This window comes from Vipera berus (genome assembly GCF_964194415.1).
Source record: "Vipera berus genome assembly, chromosome: 10".
Taxonomy (NCBI): domain Eukaryota; kingdom Metazoa; phylum Chordata; class Lepidosauria; order Squamata; family Viperidae; genus Vipera; species Vipera berus.
Window position 1 is genome coordinate 9,796,126 of NC_138213.1, and position 18,145 is coordinate 9,814,270.

General features: G+C 43.3%; 1 protein-coding gene across 6 annotated transcripts in view; it reads left to right on the top strand.

Moving 5' to 3' along the window:
* Nucleotides 1–18,145, top strand: part of RIPOR1 (RHO family interacting cell polarization regulator 1) — a 96,314-nt gene that overhangs the window by 33,957 nt on the left and 44,212 nt on the right. For 2 of the 6 annotated variants that reach the window (XM_081336001.1, XM_081335997.1), the window contains exon 1: nucleotides 15,833–16,039. The exons of 2 other annotated variants lie outside the window; for them this stretch is intronic. In XM_081336001.1, the coding sequence (XP_081192127.1) occupies nucleotides 16,021–16,039 (19 nt within the window). In that variant the 5' untranslated portion in view covers nucleotides 15,833–16,020. Of the gene's footprint in view, nucleotides 1–12,360; nucleotides 12,380–15,832; nucleotides 16,040–18,145 lie in introns of those variants that run through there. 2 more of the 6 variants (XM_081336000.1, XM_081335996.1) reach the window with 2 other exon arrangements.

Sequence of the window (18,145 nt, forward strand, 5' to 3'; positions counted from 1 at the left end):
ATCAGTAGTAGATAGAGAAGATCAGATTACTCAGCCATGAAGTTTTTCCCTTACGAGATTTGTCTTTGATGGGGAGATGAATCCCTGAGAAAGCAGACTAGCCTTTCCCATATCGTAGGCAGCTGATTTTGTCTAGTTGTGAAGGCACTAGAAACTGGGAGACAGTGAGTTCTAGTCCCAGGTTAGGCGTGGAAGCTGGCTGGGTGACCTTGGGCCAGTCACTTGTAATCTCCGCTCAACTCACTTCACAAAGTTGTTCTAGGAAGAAAAGTAGGAGGAGGAAAGAGCATTAGATATGCTCACTGCCTTTAATTGTTTATAAAAAAATAATAAAGGTGAGGTGTAAATGAATAAAATGAACGAATAAATAAGCAAAAGCATGGTTTTTCATGTCCATGTATCCAGCCCTTCCGTCTTGGTGGCGAGAGACTTGAAATAAGGTCATGTTGTCCATTGAAGCGGTAATTTGAACTCAAGATTTATTCACATTACACTTCAGGGTGTAGTTTGAGTGTGATAGTCCATCACATGCCCGGGTTCTTCTAATTTTTACACACGACATATAATTTTATTAAAAGCTTTAAAAACAAAGGTAAAAGCGAATACAGAGTAAGGAAGGAAAAAGAAAAAAAAAGAGAAATCGGAGAGCTAAAAGGGCAAGTAAGAAAGGAAAAAAAGAAGGGAAAGAAAAGGGTGCAAAGAAGGGGCTTCTGATCTTTATAGCCGTTTTTTTAAAAAAATTCCATTTATATCCCGCCCTTCTCCGAAGACTCAGGGCGGCTTACAAGCTTAGCAGTAGCCTTCATTCTATGTATATGCCTGCTTATTAGGGCTTTCACACACACCCCCAAGCGGCATTATTACAAAGTCAGCTTATTGCCCCCAACAATCTGGGTCCTCATTTTACCTACCTCGGAAGGATGGAAGGCTGAGTCAACCTTGAGCCTGGTGGGACTCGAACCTGCACTGATTGCAGGCAGCTGGTGTTACTTAAGGAGGCATTAGCCCACTGCTCCACCAAGGCTCTTTTGAGGACAATCTTAAACCCACCTCTTTAAAGGTTGCATCACGACTCTTTTCTTTCTGTAATCTATCCTGTCTTAAACCATAAGCTCATTTTTCCCCCTGAAAAAAGAGGATTCCAGTCAGCTATATTTATCTTTTGTCTAATCAAACACATCCTCGGTTCTCATAGAAACCGTTATTGCCTTTGTCCCGAATTGGAGGAAGGAATTATAATGCATAATGGTGATATGACAGAACGTATTTCTGAATGCGGAAAAACTCTTTTCCTCGAGAAAAATTAGCACAACACCGGGAGAATTAGGGAAGAGCATGCTCGATCCGCTATTTTTTTAAGGTCAAGGGAAAATCCAACTTTTGATATGTCAGCATTTAGAGCCTACAGGTTCCTCGCTGTGGTTTCAAGAAGCATGCATTAGTCCTCTCGGTAAGTGTAGACATCGGCCATTTCATTCTGCTATAAATCCTAGATGAGCCATTAAGTGTCTTTGGGGCATGGTAATTTAGACTTGAAGGGCATGGTCTTCATCGTGTAAACATGTCATATGGGAAGCAGGGACGTGGTAAAGCGGTTCCTGGTCTTGGAAGGAACTTGGGGGATCAACTTACTGAGATCCTCCGTTTGAATCTATGCTTAAAGACATGAGTTGGCAACTTTAAGTGGAAGACAGAGTCTCTGTGTCTGGTCCCTTTCTCACTGATACAGCTAGAAAGTTTTTGGTCTTTCACTCCTGGAAAGATACAAGACTTTCAGCTGCTGCATTTACAATCCTTACCACATGCTTCCAAATATAGCCTTCAAAAAAAATAATGTCTTGCCACTTGTCTTTGGATAGGAGGAAAAATGAGATAAGTTCTTGGGATGTTATAGATATTTGCTCGCTGGTATTGAAACTTGTTTTGATGTGCCAGTTTTTATATATATAAGCGCCTGAATGTTTATTACATGACCCTGGGGAGGCTGCAACAGTTGTGTGAAAAATAGTCATAAGTCACTATTTTCAGGGCTGTTGTAACTGAACAGTCACGAAACAAACTGTTATAAATCAAGGATTTACCTGCACAAGTTTCCTTAGCAATTTCATTGACTGTATAATAACTTTATTCTAACTTTCCCCAGCCTGGGGATCCCCCAATAGGGTGGACTTCAACTTCCAAAAAGCTGGCCACGGCCAGGCTGGTTCAGAATTCTGGGAACTGCGGTCCGCACACATCTGAACTACCCCAGAGGAAAAAAGGCTGAGATAGTTGATAATGAACCAATTAAATAAAGCTGCATCTCAGTTTAGCTGGCAGTGTAAAAGATACAGCGAGGCCTTTGAGGACGGAGGGCAAGCATTTCTAATTGCAGCCTGGCCCATGGGCTTAGTTCCACTTTTTCTTCGCTTTTGCAGTTTCTGTTTTGTGGTGGGAATTAAGATAATAGGCCACGCTTTGTTCACAAGGCTCATTTCCCCCCCCCCTCCAGTATCTGCCTGCCAGGAAGACAGCTGTGGGGGGAAGTTGAAAGTTGGTTTGTCTGAACAAATTTCTGTTTCCTGCTCCTAAAAATTAACCAGTTTGCTCCTGAGGGATAGCTCTGCCTTTTAGGTTGCTTACAAAATGGAGGGTAAACGGGTTAGCCCAATGGATCTCTTGTCAGAGTTGTTAGTAAAGAAATGACAAACGTTGTTGATTAGTTTACCCGGTTTTTTGATGAAGATAGATGGGGGGGGGCCCCGCAGGAGAAACAGGAAAGCAAATGTCCAACGAATGCAGCGAAATAGTGCTCTTCCTTTACAAAACATATTGATTGCATTAATGCCACACTTATTTTCTCACCAGGAAGATGTTTTCTCTGTTTTGTCTTACAAGTAAGTCCTTGACTTGCAAATTTCATTTAGTGACCATTCAAAGTTCCAAGAGCACTGAAAAAAGTGACTTGTGACCATTTTTCAGAGTTACGACCTTTGCAGCAGCCCCATGGTCGGTCACGTGATCAGAATTTAGATGCTTGGCAACGGGTTCATATTTATGACAGTCACAAAGTCACAGGATCAGGGGATCCCCTTTGGCGACCTTCTGACAAGCAAAGTCAATGGGGGAAGCCAGATTTGAGAAACAGCCATGTGATTCATTTAACAACTGCAACCATACACTTAACTCTGGCCAAAAAAGGTTGTAGAATTAGCCAGGAAATTCTAGTCCCAATTGTAAGCATAAGTAGGAGCCTTGGTGGAGCAGTGGGCTAATGCCTCCTTAAGTAACACCAGCTGCCTGCAATTAGTGCAGGTTCGCATCCCACCAGGCTCAAGGTTGACTCAGCCTTCCATCCTTCCGAGGTAGGTAAAATGAGGACCCAGATTGTTGGGGGCAATTAAGCTGACTTTGTAATAGTGCCGCTTGGGGGGGGGGGGTTCGCGTCCCACCAGGCTCAAGGTTGCCTCAGCCTTCCGTCCTTCCGAGGTAGGTAAAATGAGGACCCAGATTGTTGGGGGCAATTAAGCTGACTTTGTAATAATGCCGCTTGGGGGGGGGGGTTCGCGTCCCACCAGGCTCAAGGTTGCCTCAGCCTTCCGTCCTTCCGAGGTAGGTAAAATGAGGACCCAGATTGTTGGGGGCAATAAGGTGACTTTGTAACAATGCCGCTGGGGGGGGGGCAAAAGCCCTAATAAACAGGCATATACATAGAATGAAGGCTATTGCTAAGCACATTGGTTTGTGCTTAAATTGTAAGCCGCCCTGAGTCTTCGGAAAAGGGTGGGATATAAATGGGATTAAAATAAAAAAAATAAGTCAAGGACTATCTGTAATGGAAGCTTGTCAGAATAAATGCAAATCCTAAAAGGGAAACGAATGCAGGAAACTCTGATTCTTTTTTACTGAAGTCATAACAATGCACTGATTTTATACTGTATCACATTGTATATGGTGGCTCCTGCAATTCTTCGTTATTTAAATAAATAAAACTCACCCGGCAGGCAGAAAGGTAGCATAACAAGGAGGCTGTTCCAACAAGAGGCCTCCTTTCTCGCGGTGTAGTCTGCAAAACATTCTCGCCGTCTAGAAAGTTTGCGGATCAGAGAGCCATTTTAATGCTGCCTCCTGGCTGGTTTTTGTTTTATTTTGTTATTTTTGTTACATTGCATGGAACAACTTTCCACTGATTTTGGATAAAAAAAATGAAAGCCTTTTGCTTTTATTTCTGTACGAACTTTATTTACATGGTTCACGGGAAATTCAGCTTAAAGGGTTTGGTACAATTATTCACACAGGATTACCCCCTGAGAAGCGCCTCAACATTGTAAGTTTGTTTGATAACTTTGCTAATTGAAATACACAGAAACAAGGATACACCGCAGATTTTAATAGCTGTTGCGTGTGGAATCAACAGACATTTAACTCAATTTTGGGAGGCCACAGTTTAACAGGGAACCACGCTGCATGGGTGTAACTATCTTGTGTTTTATGGAAGTTGCCATCTGTTTTACTTCTGGCTTTTTGCAAAGGCTGATTTTAAATATTCTTTGACTGAGTTCTTTTTCTTCTTCTCTCCCCCCACTCTTAATGAGAGGCTTGAGAATAATTAGACTGCAGTCAGATCTTGAGCTTTCAATACCAAACAATACCACCACAGTTGATTATATAGAAGAGCCACGTGGATTCCACCAATTGACAGCCTAATGAGTTGATATAATTGTGGCAGTGCTCTTGGGAAGGCGTTCCAGAACTGGAGCTGACTGCTTTTGGAGTCCAGGAAGCTAGTCAGGAAAGAAGAGGCTTAGTGCGCTTCTGGGCAAGTAACAGAATAACAAGAGTTGGAAGGAATTTTGGAGGTCATCTAGCCCAACCCCCTGCTCAAGCAGGAGATCCTATACGAGGTGTCTTCAAACTTGGCCCTGTTATGACTTGTGGACTTTAACTCCCAGGCACGCTGGCTGAGGAATTCTGGGAGTTGGAAGTCCACAAGTCATAAAAGGGCCAAGTTTGAAGGCCCCTGCCCTATATCAGGGCTTTTGAACCTTTTCACCCATTGTACCACTTCTAGGATATGACAACATCCGAGTACCACCAGTTGTCTAGCAAGGTGTCAAAAACTTGACCAAAAGAACAAAAAGGCAAAAAGTGATGAAGTACAGGTAGTCCTCGACTTACAATAGTTCGTTTATTGACTGTTCGCAGTTACAATGGCACTGAAAAAAGTGCCCCCCCAAGCCACAGCCAAGCAAGACATCTGCCTGCCTGCCTGCCTGCCTGCCTGGCGGCGCTCTTCCTCCTGTACAAGGTTTTCATTGTTGTGAGCATTTCTGTTGAGGATTGGCAGCTGAGGTGGGGTGGGGTTGGTTTTTATTCCCCCCCCCCCGGGTGGTTGCAGCAGGTTTTGCTCACTTCACATGACCCTGGGACACTGTGACCGTCATAAATATGAATCAATTGCCAAGCATCGGGATGTAAATCACAAGACCCTGGAGATGCTGCAACATTCCAGCTCATCGGCGCTTCTTCTGGACTCAGAAGTGGCAGGATCAGCGCCGAGCTCCAGCTGGAGCCTGGCGCTGATCCTGGTGCTTCCGCTGAGCCCTGACAGCCCCTGCAGCTCCTGCCATCTCATTCCCCTCCCCCGCTACCACTTTTCTAGGATGGTCCCGTACCACCTGATTTATACTGTGATCCATTTGTTTGTTTTCTTGACTGTCCTTGATATTTTTAGTGGCCTCCTCCTACATCGGAGTTGGGAAAAACATCCGTGCTCATTGAGTTAGTTAGTCTATGTCTGATGAACGTAGAACAATCTTGCAAGGTAGATGGGACTGCCTATCTTGATATGTAGTATGAGATGGGAAGAAAGTCAGAAGCTGAAATAATAGGGTTTCGCCTGGAGCTTTTAGTAAAATGGAATATTGCCCTACTTTATAGAACTGTAAGAATTACTGACGGGCACATTGAACATCTCCTGTTCTTAATCTTCAGCAGCTTGTGTGGATCTGTCTGGGAGCTTAACAACTCTTTCCATTTTAGGATCATTTGCCTAATGACAATCCATTTGGCTGCTCCTCTGAATGTGTATTCTGGCTGTCTTTTCCCCCCCTCCTTCCTTCGGGGTGCACAGATCAGAACTACCCAGGATGTGCGAATTAAATGAATACTCTGTTAGCCATCAGAGAAAGCGTAACATTAGAAGCAGTGGGGAATACATCCATGCCCTGTATTCTCTGACATTGCAGACTCTTGTAATAGTCCAGGGAGGCTGAGATCAAAAATGATTTTGCCTGGATTGGGATGGCTTTACCAGCATAAGATGAGAAAGAAATAGAAGTAGGGATAGGGCGGCCTGGAAATTCTGCTTTTCCCCGTTTTCCCTACCTGGTTGTGATATTCTTCTTAAAAGTGAATGAGAACATCCAAGACACTCAGTTATAAGCGCCAAGCTATTCTCCAAAGCACCTGAAAGCAGGACAAGAAGCAACGGATGGAAACTAGTCAAGGAGAGAAGCAACCTAGAACTAAGGAGAAACTTTCTGACAGTAAGAACAACTAACCAGTGGAACCACCTGCCTCCAGAAGCTGTGAATGCTCCAACACTGGAAGTTTTTAAGAAGAGACTGGACAGCCATTTGTCTGAAATGCCATAGGGTTTCCTGCCTGAGCAGGGGGTTGGACTAGATGACCTCCAAGGTCCCTTCCAACTTATTATTATTATTAAGTATGCTGTCCTTGCACACATAAAAGCACCCTACATCTGACAACAATAGCAGTGGCTTACAGTAATTCTTTTTTATGTTGTTACTTCAGCTCTAGAGAAAACAAAATAGATCCTAACCTTGTCACTTGATCACAGTAAATTGATTTTTTATTTTTATTTTTAATTTTTGCTGGCTTTGTCCATTTGGCTGAATCATTCTTGGACCGACTGGGGTGCCTGGATTCATGCGACTCTACAAAACATGCTTGACAAACTGTAATAGCTGGATTCTCATCCTAAGCCATACCAAACAAACCTTGCTGTAAGTTCCTGTACAGGTTGCTTCCATTTTTGACTTTTTTTTTGTCATATGCACAACTCTCTTCCTGCAGTGGCTTAAAACAGAAGCTAGGAATATGTTCCAGGCTCCCTAATTTTGCTTGAGAGAGAGAGAGAAAAAAAACGTTCTTTATTCACGTTAGAGGTCTCCAATGAAGTTACAGGTAGTCCCCGACTTGCAACGATTCATTTAGTGACCATTTGAAGTTACCCTGGCACTGGAAAAAGTGACTTATGACTGCTTTTTCACATTTAACGGCCACTGCAGCATCCCCACGATCATGTGATCCAAATGCTTGTCAGCCGACTCATATTTATGACGACGGTTGCAGTGTCCTGGGGTCACGTGATCAGCTTTTCCAACCTTCCAATCAGCAAAGTCTGTGGGGAATCCAGATTCACTTCACAAACCGTGTTACTAGCTTAACAGCCGCAATGATTCACTTAACAAATCAGTTCGCAAAATGGGGGCAAAATTCATTTAACAAGTGTCTCCCTTAGCAATAGAAATGTTGGGCTCCTTTGCGATTGTAAGTTGAGGACTACCTCGAAAGTGTTCAGCATTCAGGAACGTGCTTCAACAAGTTGTGTGTGTGGCTGGAAGGTGCAACAAATGCCATTGTCCTCTTAAAGCCATGTGAGGGGGGGAGTTAGTAGGAAGGGAGGAAGCCAATTTGAGCCTATTAGCCTTTTTTGCAGCTCAGTGGCCCTTCCACCCTAGCGGATTTCACAGGTGAGAGTTCTGGGGCTTCCACTCAGAATAAATATAGGAGGAGTAGATAGCTAATTAGCAGCTCCTCCAAGGCAGGTCCACAGCTAGCACTTAAAATAAATTATGCACCATTCGTTTTCTTGGAAAAGTCTGCATTCTTCTTCCCTTTCTCCACCCCCACAAGGTTTGATGAGATGGGAGGAAAAGAGGGATTTGCAAAAGCCGCAATCTGTTCTCTCTCCTGCAGCTGCTCGTGTGTCAGAAGCTGCTTTGAAGCTTTGCTCTGAGAGTAGATGAGAGGGGTTTTTTTTCCATAGGCTTCGGATCTGGAAGCAACCAGATTTCAGTGGGAGCTTCACTCTTGCATTCCCCCACCCCCCAAAAAAATCACAAGCAGACATTGGGAGAGCTTATAAAGGAAGAACATGGAACCTGGTCTGTTTTTTTATTTATGCACGTTTTATTCCTATCGCTCAACACCCAAAACAAATTTATTTATTTATTTATTTATTTTAATTCCATTTATATCCCGCCCTTCTCCGAAGACTCAGGGCAGCTTACAAGCTTAGCAGTAGCCTTCATTCTATGTATATGCCTGCTTATTAGGGCTTTCACACACACACCCCAAGCGGCATTATTACAAAGTCAGCTTAATTGCCCCCAACAATCTGGGTCCTCATTTTACCTACCTCGGAAGGATGGAAGGCTGAGTCAACCTTGAGCCTGGTGGGACTTGAACCTGCACTAATTGCAGGCAGCTGGTGTTACTTAAGGAGGCATTAGCCCACTGCTCCACCAAGGCTCTAACAGGTAGTCCTCGACTTACGACCACAACGGAACCCAAAATTTCTGTTGCTAAGCGACACATTTGTTCAGTGGGTTTTGCCCCATTTTACGGCCTTTCGCTGAACAGTTGTTAAGTGAATCACTGCAGTTGTTAAGCTAATAACATGGTTGTTAAGTGAATCTGGCTTCCCCCCCGCCCTTGACTTTGCTTGACTTTGTCAGAAGAGGATCGCACGACCCCAGGACACTGCAACCATCATAAACATGAGCCACTTGCCAAGCATCTGAATTTTGATCACATGACCATGGGGATGCTGCACTGGTCATAAGTGTGAAAAACGATCATAAGTCACTTTTTTCACTGCCGTTGTAACTTTGAATGGTCACTAAACAAAATGTAAGTCGAGGATTAGAATAGAATAGAATAGAATAGAATAGAATAGAATAGAATAGAATAGAATAGAATAGAATAGAATAGAATAGAATAGGAAAATGGGGAGAGAATAGAATAGGAATATGAAAATGGGGATAGGATAGAATAAAATAGAATAGAATAGAATATGAAAATGGGGAGAGAATAGAGTAGAATAGAATAGAACACAGAATAGAACAGAATAGAATAGAGCTGGAAGGGACCTTGGAGGCCTTCTAGTCCAGCCCCTTGCTCAAGCAGGAGAACCTGTCCTATACCGTCACAGACAGGTGAATGTCTAGTAGTCTCCTCTTAAAAATCTCCAGTGATGGAGCACCCACGATTTCTGGGGGATTACCTATAAATGTAACTCCTGGATATGGATGGCATCTAGACATGGATGTTAACGGTAATATCCTTGATAGCAGGACTGAAATAGCTTGTTGTTTTTATTGTGATTATCCTGATTTTCTAGATGTGGGGTGTTTTACTTATCTCCCCTGCAGGTACTAATCAAATCGGATCCCGCTTGACTTTGTTTCAACCCAGCCAAGGTCAGGCAGGTGCTGCCACCTGCTGCGATAAAGTACTCAAGGACAGCATTTTTCAGACCTGCCGTAACTGGAGAAAAGAAAAGGGCTTATGGTGGCTAGGTGTGAGTTACAGTACCTACATTAGGTGACAGACGGCCCTGATGGAATTAACCAGTGGTTTCCTAAAGCATGTTTTGTAGATGAATCCACAATTGGCTGGATTCCTAATTATATGGTGATTGACTCTGATCTGTTGAACAAATCACTCTCAGCTGGATTTGTACAGTGTGTCACGCTGTAATTCCTAAACAGTGACTTACAAACCAGACTGCCAAACGTTCACACAGGTTGAAGCTAAAACCAAACCAGCGCCATTAACGCTTTCACATGTTGTGTTGCATCATTTACAAACTAGCCTTTCTATCCTGGTTGCTAACCATAACTGCAGAACAGGAGTAAGCATCCCACGCAGCTTCCCAGCATGTTATTTGCCACCCCCCCAGGCTCCTTAAGAACGTTGGCTGCAAAATAGGTACGTTTGTGCCCATTTGAAGAGGGGGAGGGTGGGTTTAAAAATTGAGGATGGCTGCAGTTTGCGTTTTGAAATCCCTGGCACCTCAACACATCACCAGGCAATGAAGAAGTCCAAACGTAGAAGTCTGAAATTATGGAATTATGACTTGCGTCCTGAACCAGTGGGACGTTGCATGCTATTGCATCAAATAGTCGCATCTACATACAGCCTGGTGGTGGAAATCTTTGTTAGCACTGGAAAAATGTGACAAGTAAAACTGCTTTGCAGTATGCTCAGGAAATGTGAAAGGGATGTTGTGTTTTTGATGTTGCTTATGGAACGCAACATGTTTCTGCTAGATAGGTCCTGGTCACACCAGCTAAAAATGTAATTTCCATGTTTGGAATTATTGCTGTAATACCAGCAAGAGGGAATGGAGAACGCATTTTGCCATTGTATCAGTATCAGATTGCCCACCTACTTTATGTTGACCTTAAAAAGTCCGAGTTTTCTTAGCTTGTGGTTTGAGAACTAGGGCTGCAGTCTGTAGAATAAGATGGGGAAGAATCAAGTTCGTGTCCATTCTCAACCATGGACACCTGTTTTATGACTTTGGGCCTTTGAGTTCAGTCCACCTCACAAGGTTGGGTGACAGTTGGAGAAGGGGATGCTAAGTATATTATCTGAGCCTCTGAAAGAAAGACAGGCTATAAATCTAACAAATAAATGTTTGGAAGCAGCGGGTGAACAAAATAACTCTTTTTCTCCTTGGAGCAGCCTAATTTGTTTCGAAGTTGGTGTTTGCTTAATCTCTGGGGTTCGCTTTGTCTTGTGCGTTGAATATATCCAGGATCAGTATCACTGAAGTTACCTAGTTGGGTAATGAAACATCTGCAAGCAGACAACCAAGATCAGAGAGCACCAAGGACTCCATATTTGGACTCCAAAATTGTGGCCATATATCTACTCAAGAGTACTGCCAAAGAGGAAAATATTTTACGTAGGTAATTGGAGAAGCAGCCATAGTAATTACATTTAATTCAGTTGAAATCAAACTGAAATGTAATTTTAGCTTTGCCCTGGCCTCATCTGCTCAAAGCACAGGGCAACCTTTTGACTGGGAAAAAAGTGTGCTTAGCAACAGCGCTTAGACTTATATACCGCTTCACAGTGCTTTACAGCCCTCTACAAGCGGTTTGTAGAGTCAGCCTGTTGTCCCCCAACAATCTTGATCCTCATTTTACCAACCTCAGAAGGACGGAAGGATGAGTCAACCCTGAGCCAGTCAGATCGAACTCTTGGCTCTGTGGACAGAGTTTGCCTGCAATACTGCATTCTAACCACTGCGCCACCACGGCTCATGTTGTCATGGCTTCATAACAAAATGAAAGAAAAAATTCTCTATAGTGGTGCTTTTCAACTTCAGCAACTTTAGGATGTGTGGATTTCAGTTCCCAGAATTCCCATGCTGGCTGGGGAATTCTGGGAGTTGAAGTTCACATATCTTTAAAGTTGCTGAAGTTGAATTATACTACCACGGTTCAAGAATCCTGTATTTGTTCAAACAGCTCCAGCTAAACTCTCAAAGTAAAAGGTACGGAAAGAAGCAGCTTTTGTGGACCACAAATATACACAATTTTTGTTTTCTTCAGGAAGCTTGCTCAGTCTTAAAAATTGCTGCACGTTCTGACTTGTGGGTAAATAAACATATAAACACAATAATGATATTCCTGGAATTATAAAGAAGAATCACATGGGACCCCTAAGTATTGCTGGTGTTGGTTGATGTGTAATCCCAAAGGATTTCTTTTTATTGAATCATGCCTCAGTCTTACCTATGTAAGATAATGAAAATCATTTTTGTTTTTGTTTTTTTAAATCGGAGAACTGGTGTAATTTAAATTTAGAGGCTACTCAAGTTAACTAGAAAAATTGTACACATGAAGGAAGCCTATGAATATTTAGCAAGACAAAATTGAATATTTAACGGAAGAAAATCAGATGTGATAAACACACACACACACATTAGCAATACCACACAAGTGATGCAGAATATATGCATAATATATTTTATAACCTACTTCATTTTTAAGACTGTGTTTTTCTTGTTTTCTGACCTGCATTGGGTCAACAATAATGCAATTTCGTTAGGAGTCTTTTGTTTTCATTGTTTGTGAGCCTAGCAATATATATTTTAGGTCTGAACATCTCAGGTCTTTTTTTCTTGTTTTCTTTAAGTCGCAACCTAAATAACTCGGAAATTGCTTTCCAGATGTTTCAATTCAGTTTTCCTTTGCCAGATGTTCTCCAGGTATCTTGGACTTCATCCCCCATATTTTCTGGCCATCTAGTTGAATTAATGATGGGAGTTGACATCAAGAAGTCTGGGGACCACCAGGTTGGAGACGATGACTTTTTAATTGGCCCTAAAAATGGCGAAAGACTGTGGCCTTTAGATGGCACTATGAGCCAGGAAGAGAAGAGGGGTGTTCTTCTCTTTCCTCTGCTTCAAGCATTTCAGGAAACCCACATTGCACTGGGCTCAAATTGAATCACCTGTCTCCAGACAGTGTGTTGTGCCACCCACTTCTGGTTAGGGGCGACTTCTGAGAAGAGTCGGATTTCGACTTAATGCTAACCTTTTAGCAAAAAGGTGTAGCCCTCGGTTGGCAGCCCACAAGATTCCAGACAATCAGGTTTGTGGGAAGCTAGGGTGGGCCAACTCAGCTATCTGTGTGGGGGCGTGTGTGCGCGTGCGTGCGTGTTTAAGGTAGCGTGGATTGCAAATTAGAAGGAACAAGCTTTGTTTTCTTCTGGCTTCCATCGTGGGAGAAGTAACCTTTGGAGCTTCAAGGAAGGTTTGCTGACTGGCCTGTTTGTGTTTGCAAGCTGTAGAATTTGCTGCCCAGGTTGCATTGCGGTTTAAAATTGTGACTCTGGGATCTCACTCCTAAGGAGGAAGTCTCCGAAGTAGCAGAGAATGGAAGAAATGCCCTGGGTCAGTTGCAGGACTGATGTAGATATTATGAGATAAATACTAATCACCTCTCTCTCCCTCCTGCCCCCACCCTTCAAGGATTTGTGTTTGGCCATCTGGTTCTGGATGTTCATTTTGTGGCTGTCCTTATACTTCAGCAGGTGTTTTTTTTTCCCTGTCTGAAAAGAATGCCTGTTTATCTTCTAGTTATCCATCTGTCTGTCCATCCATTCGGTATCTACAGTTGGAGCACATGACCGTGGCAGACAGATGGTCATTTTGTTGATCTTTAAATGTTCATTCTAACTGTAGAATGGCGCTTACAGGCCATCCTGCGGCTACTGGGACCGTTTGAAGTTACAGTGGTGTTGAATGAGGAATACCTATGACTGGTCCTAAGCCATCCCGAGTTGCAACTCTTGCCGTGTCCCCATGGTTACATGATCACAGTTCAGGCGGTTGGTAATGTGTTTCTCTGCCGGCTTCCCACGAATAAAGTCGCTGGGGAAGCCAGCAGGAAGTCACAAGCTGTTCCTATTCCCACCACTTTTTCTCTTACCCGTTCACCTCCCGTAGTGTCTTCACCTGTAGCTTTTGCCCACCATCCTGTTTTCTTGGAACTCTCACCCTTTCCCATGTCACTTGAGGTCCTCACTTAATGACCTGTGTGGTCCTCAGGTTACAAGGGTAACAGGGACTGCTAGGATTGCAGGCACCTGATGTTGTGCTTTATAACTGTATTACTTAGTGGCAAGAACTTCCCATCCCAATGCTCTTTGTAACCCAATTGTGCCCCTTTCATTGAAGCAATACTCATCTATAAGAATTTTAAATCTGGTGTCTTTCATTGTTGGCTGTGATTGCTGTGTGCAAAGAATAGGAGTGTCATTCTATGGCAGGAATTGGAGACACCTGGAGCACTGCCACGACTAAACTCTACCTTTACACAGAAGATGGGCAAGGAGACCTCTGAGTAGAATTGTCCCTAATGCCATTTTCCCCCCCAAAGAAAGGTAGTTTTTTCTTTTTTGTCTTGGAAGGATTTGGCAGCTTGGCAGAAGAGGTCTTCCAGTAAGGATTAGCCACCTGGTAAAGTTATTAAGGTAAAGGTAAAGGTTCCCCCACACATGCGTGCTAGTCGTTTCCGACTCTAGGGGCTGGTGCTCATCTCCGTTTCAAAGCCGAAGAGCCAGCGCTTGTCCGAGGACGTCTCCGTGGTCATGTGGCCGGCATGACTAGACGCCAAAGGCACACGGAACGCTGTTACCTTCCCACCGTAGTGGTCCCTATTTTTCTACTTGCATTTTTACGTGCTTTCGAACTGCTAGGTTGGCAGAAGTTGGGACGAGTAACAGGCGCTCACTCTGCTACGCGGCACTCGGGATTTGACCTGCCAAACTGCCGATCATTTGATCGACAAGCTTGGCGTCCTAACCCACTGAGCCACCGTGTTATTATTATTATTGCCTCCTAAAAGCAACATTTTAAATTGTGTTTCCTTCTGTCCCTTCATAACAATAGAAAACATGGTTTCCTGTTCTTCCCCCTTGACCTGTTGGCTTTCTCTAAAGTGATCTGAAGCATCGTTTCAATTCAATTTCTGTTCCTCTGATGAAATGGGGAGGAGATGTAGGGTTGGGCTCAGCAAAATGGAGCATGGTGGGTCTGATAAGACTCTGATTTGACTTGTGGCAGCATCTTGGATTGTCTCTGGTGGCACTCCCAGGGAAGATTTGTTTCTCCCAGTTATGAAAGCAGAATTGGAAATTTCATTTATTAAGAGAAAGAGGCTGGGATTCACGGCTGGATTGTGCCCATCCCTAAGGTGGAGAATATTATTAGTTGTTCCGCTTCCTCCTTAGTATCAGTATTAATGACTTTGATAAGGAGTTTTACTTGAAAGAAGCAGAGCTGTTGACTGGAATCCATTAAGGACAGTGTTGCTTGATCTTTAATGGTGAACAGAAGCAGATGTTTTTCATAAGTGGTTTTCTCACCCCTATAAAATAAGCTTGGTTGATTAACGAAAACAAAAACAAAGTCTCGCTTTTCTGTGTCTATTAAAAAGCCAATTTCCCCTCCTTCGCGTGTGGTCGCCTTAAGCAAAACCCTGAGTCTGTTGGCCTCCAAGTAAGAGGATTAAAATTCTCCCACATCTGGATCTCATCCAGCTGCACGCAGGGTCAGTGCATTAAATCTGGTTGGATATACTGGAAATTACAACCATATATAAATGGAAAAAACCGCTGAGTTTTCAATATTTATATTAAAAAAAATAATAAGAAAAAACAAAACAACTACAGCTCCAACAGGAAAAAATAAAGGTAGTTATACAGATGGTAGTTATACAGAAAGGAAGGAAGGAAGGAAGGAAGGAAGGAAGGAAGGAAGGAAGGAAGGAAGGAAGGAAGGAAGGAAGGAAGGAGAAAAGAGAGAAGAAGAGACACATTGTGTTAACTAAAGTGAACTAAACATGACAAGAAAGGGAGAAAAAAAACTAATTAGCAGAGGGGAAAAGATCCATATATGAACCACTGATTACTGTACAAAATTCATTCAATCCATATGCTCATAATTAAATATAGACCTTGTTGAAACCCGTGGCTTCATCTTCTCATTTTTAGAACTTTTCCACACAAAAAAAATAGATAACAGACTTGTATCCTTAAAAATGATGCAGGAAAAAGAAGGAGAAATGCTTGATCCGTGTCCTGAACCACACACGGCTCTTACATTGAGACCTTAGATCTCTTGAGGAGAAGGCGATTGGGGGGGGGGAAGCAACTGTTCCTGGGAAATCTTATTCCATTTTCCCTTTCTTCTGGCTTCCTCCACGGCTGTGTGGCTTTTGACTCACCCTGGGAGCAGCAGGAACTCTGCTGATGTCAGGAAAGATGGGGAGGAGACTGTTTGGCTGGCCGGCCAGAGCTTCTCTCAGCTGCAGTTAGTGGGGACTATGCAGAGAAGCTGTGGCATCAGGCATCTAGGACCCTGCTGTTGATCCTTGAAGGACAGACCACTCCTCTTCAATTCAGGACAATGGACTAAGCCCCAGCTTCAGGATGAGAGGGAAGTACAAAGGTAATGGATGCTCCTTAAAAAGGTGGGGTTTTGCTTTCCCATCTCCAGATCCAAAATGGGTTGAGCTTTATAGGAAGCCAAGGCTGCATTCTTGTAGCCTTGGAATCCTGCAGTTGGTGGATTCTTTTTTTTTTTCAGGGGCATCTTTGCTACCGAGGTGGAAAAGGGGAACCGCTGAGCAGCAACCTATATAAAGTCTGAATGCTGTTGTTATTGCTATTTCAGATTTACAGAATGGGGCCGGTAGGTTTTGGCTAATGGCATTGATTCTCCATGGTAATCTAATGTAGATGACTCCGCTCCAAAAGATTGACAGGCCCTTAGCGTTAAGATGGCAGATCAATTCCTTCGGACTGGCTTAACTCAGGAGGGCTGAAGAATTAAACAAGGTTGACCAAGGAAATCCTGTCCTGCTGAAAAGTTCTCCATTTTTATTGTTTTAGAGAGATTTATTTGTTAGCATTTACATCTTATTTCGACCGAAGAATTTACTTGGATGAGTAACGAAACAGCTCAGCGTTAACAAATTTTGTTGTAGTTGCTATGATTTTAATCCGTTTTAGATATTTTTGGTCTGGATGATGGGAGTCTTCATTGACGAATTGCAATATATTTTGGGGAGAGACCCTGGCAGTTGGTGTGGCAAGAGTTGGTACATTCCAACGATTCTCTGGCTCCGCTTGACTAAATTTTTTATTTTGACTGAAGAAGTTACTTGGATGAGTAATGAAAGGTCTCAGATTAACAAACCTTGGTCCAGTTGCCATGATTTTAACCTTTAAACAAAAAAAGTTAGGATTTAAATATTTCTGGCAGTAAGGCGGCCAGAGTTGTCACAAGAAGGGTGACAAATATATTAAATAAATTAATAAAAGTTGGCAGTTAACAAAACGTGGCCTTTCGTGGCATGCTGGCCCATTAAATATGTGTTGCGCTTAGTGGTGTGTGTTTATCTGCAGATGTATGTTATCGTTGTTAATCTGTGCATCTATAAATTTGCCCCATAGTTGAAAGAGGAGGGTAGGAAAGAGTTGTTGAGAATTGGGTGGCATTCAAATCAGATCAATTATTATTATTATTATTACTTTGGGTTCATAAAATGAGGAACGGCAAGATTTTGACCCTGAGGGTATTATAGAGGCGTTGGTTATGGGGTGCTATCCTGCCCCTGATTGGCCATAGAGGGATGCATTTGTCTCTTTTGGCGTCATCCTACAGATTTTTACTTTGCTGATTCTGCACCCCAACATTTTTCTAGGGGGAGGGTTAAGCCAAAAGCTCAGGGCCACGTGGCAAAAACCCTTTGGCACCAAAGCTTCTCCCGTAATGGAGCTGTTGATCTCCAAGATGCCACGAGACGGCTGTGCTTTTCAGGACAGGATCCTTTCAGTGCCAGCTCTGCTGTGCCTTTTCTTTGGCCCTTGCCAGGATCCCTACATAATATTTAGTTGGGCTGCTTTGAAGCGTCGTGGGAGTTCTGGTGATACTAGCGCAGCCCCATTCCAGTTGGGCGGGATCAGATCAGCTTGCCAAAAATGCTTGACCGACTAGCTGAGACCAATGAAGAGTAAAAAGAGGTCGTTGCTGCCCAGGAAATGTTTGCTTGGGCAGGTAGAAGGCAGAAGAAATGGCAGAAGTAGAAGAAGGGTGAGAAATAGATTTACAGGTAGCCCTTGACTCACAGCCCTAAGCGAGCCCAACATTTTAGTTGCTAAGCAAGGCAGTTAATGGAGCCGTGGCCTACTTTACAAGCTTTTTTTGTCACGGTCGTTAAGCGAATCACATGGTCATTAAGCGAATCCAGCTCCCTCCCCGTTGTCTTTGCTCATCAGAAATCAGCTGGGAAGGTCGCAGATGGTGATCACACAACCCAGGGAAGGTGCAACCATCATAAATACATTCCATTTGCCAAAGCGCCTGAATTTGGATCACAGGACCATGGGGATGCTGCGACGGTCGTAAGTGTGAGAATTGGTCGTAGGTCACTTTTCGCAGTGCCGTTGTGACTTGGAACAGTCGTTAAAGCAACGATTGTAAGTCGAGGTGTAGCTGTAGTTCATCTGCAGGGCTAAGCTGCATATAAAAGGCAATTTGTTTTTGTCTGAA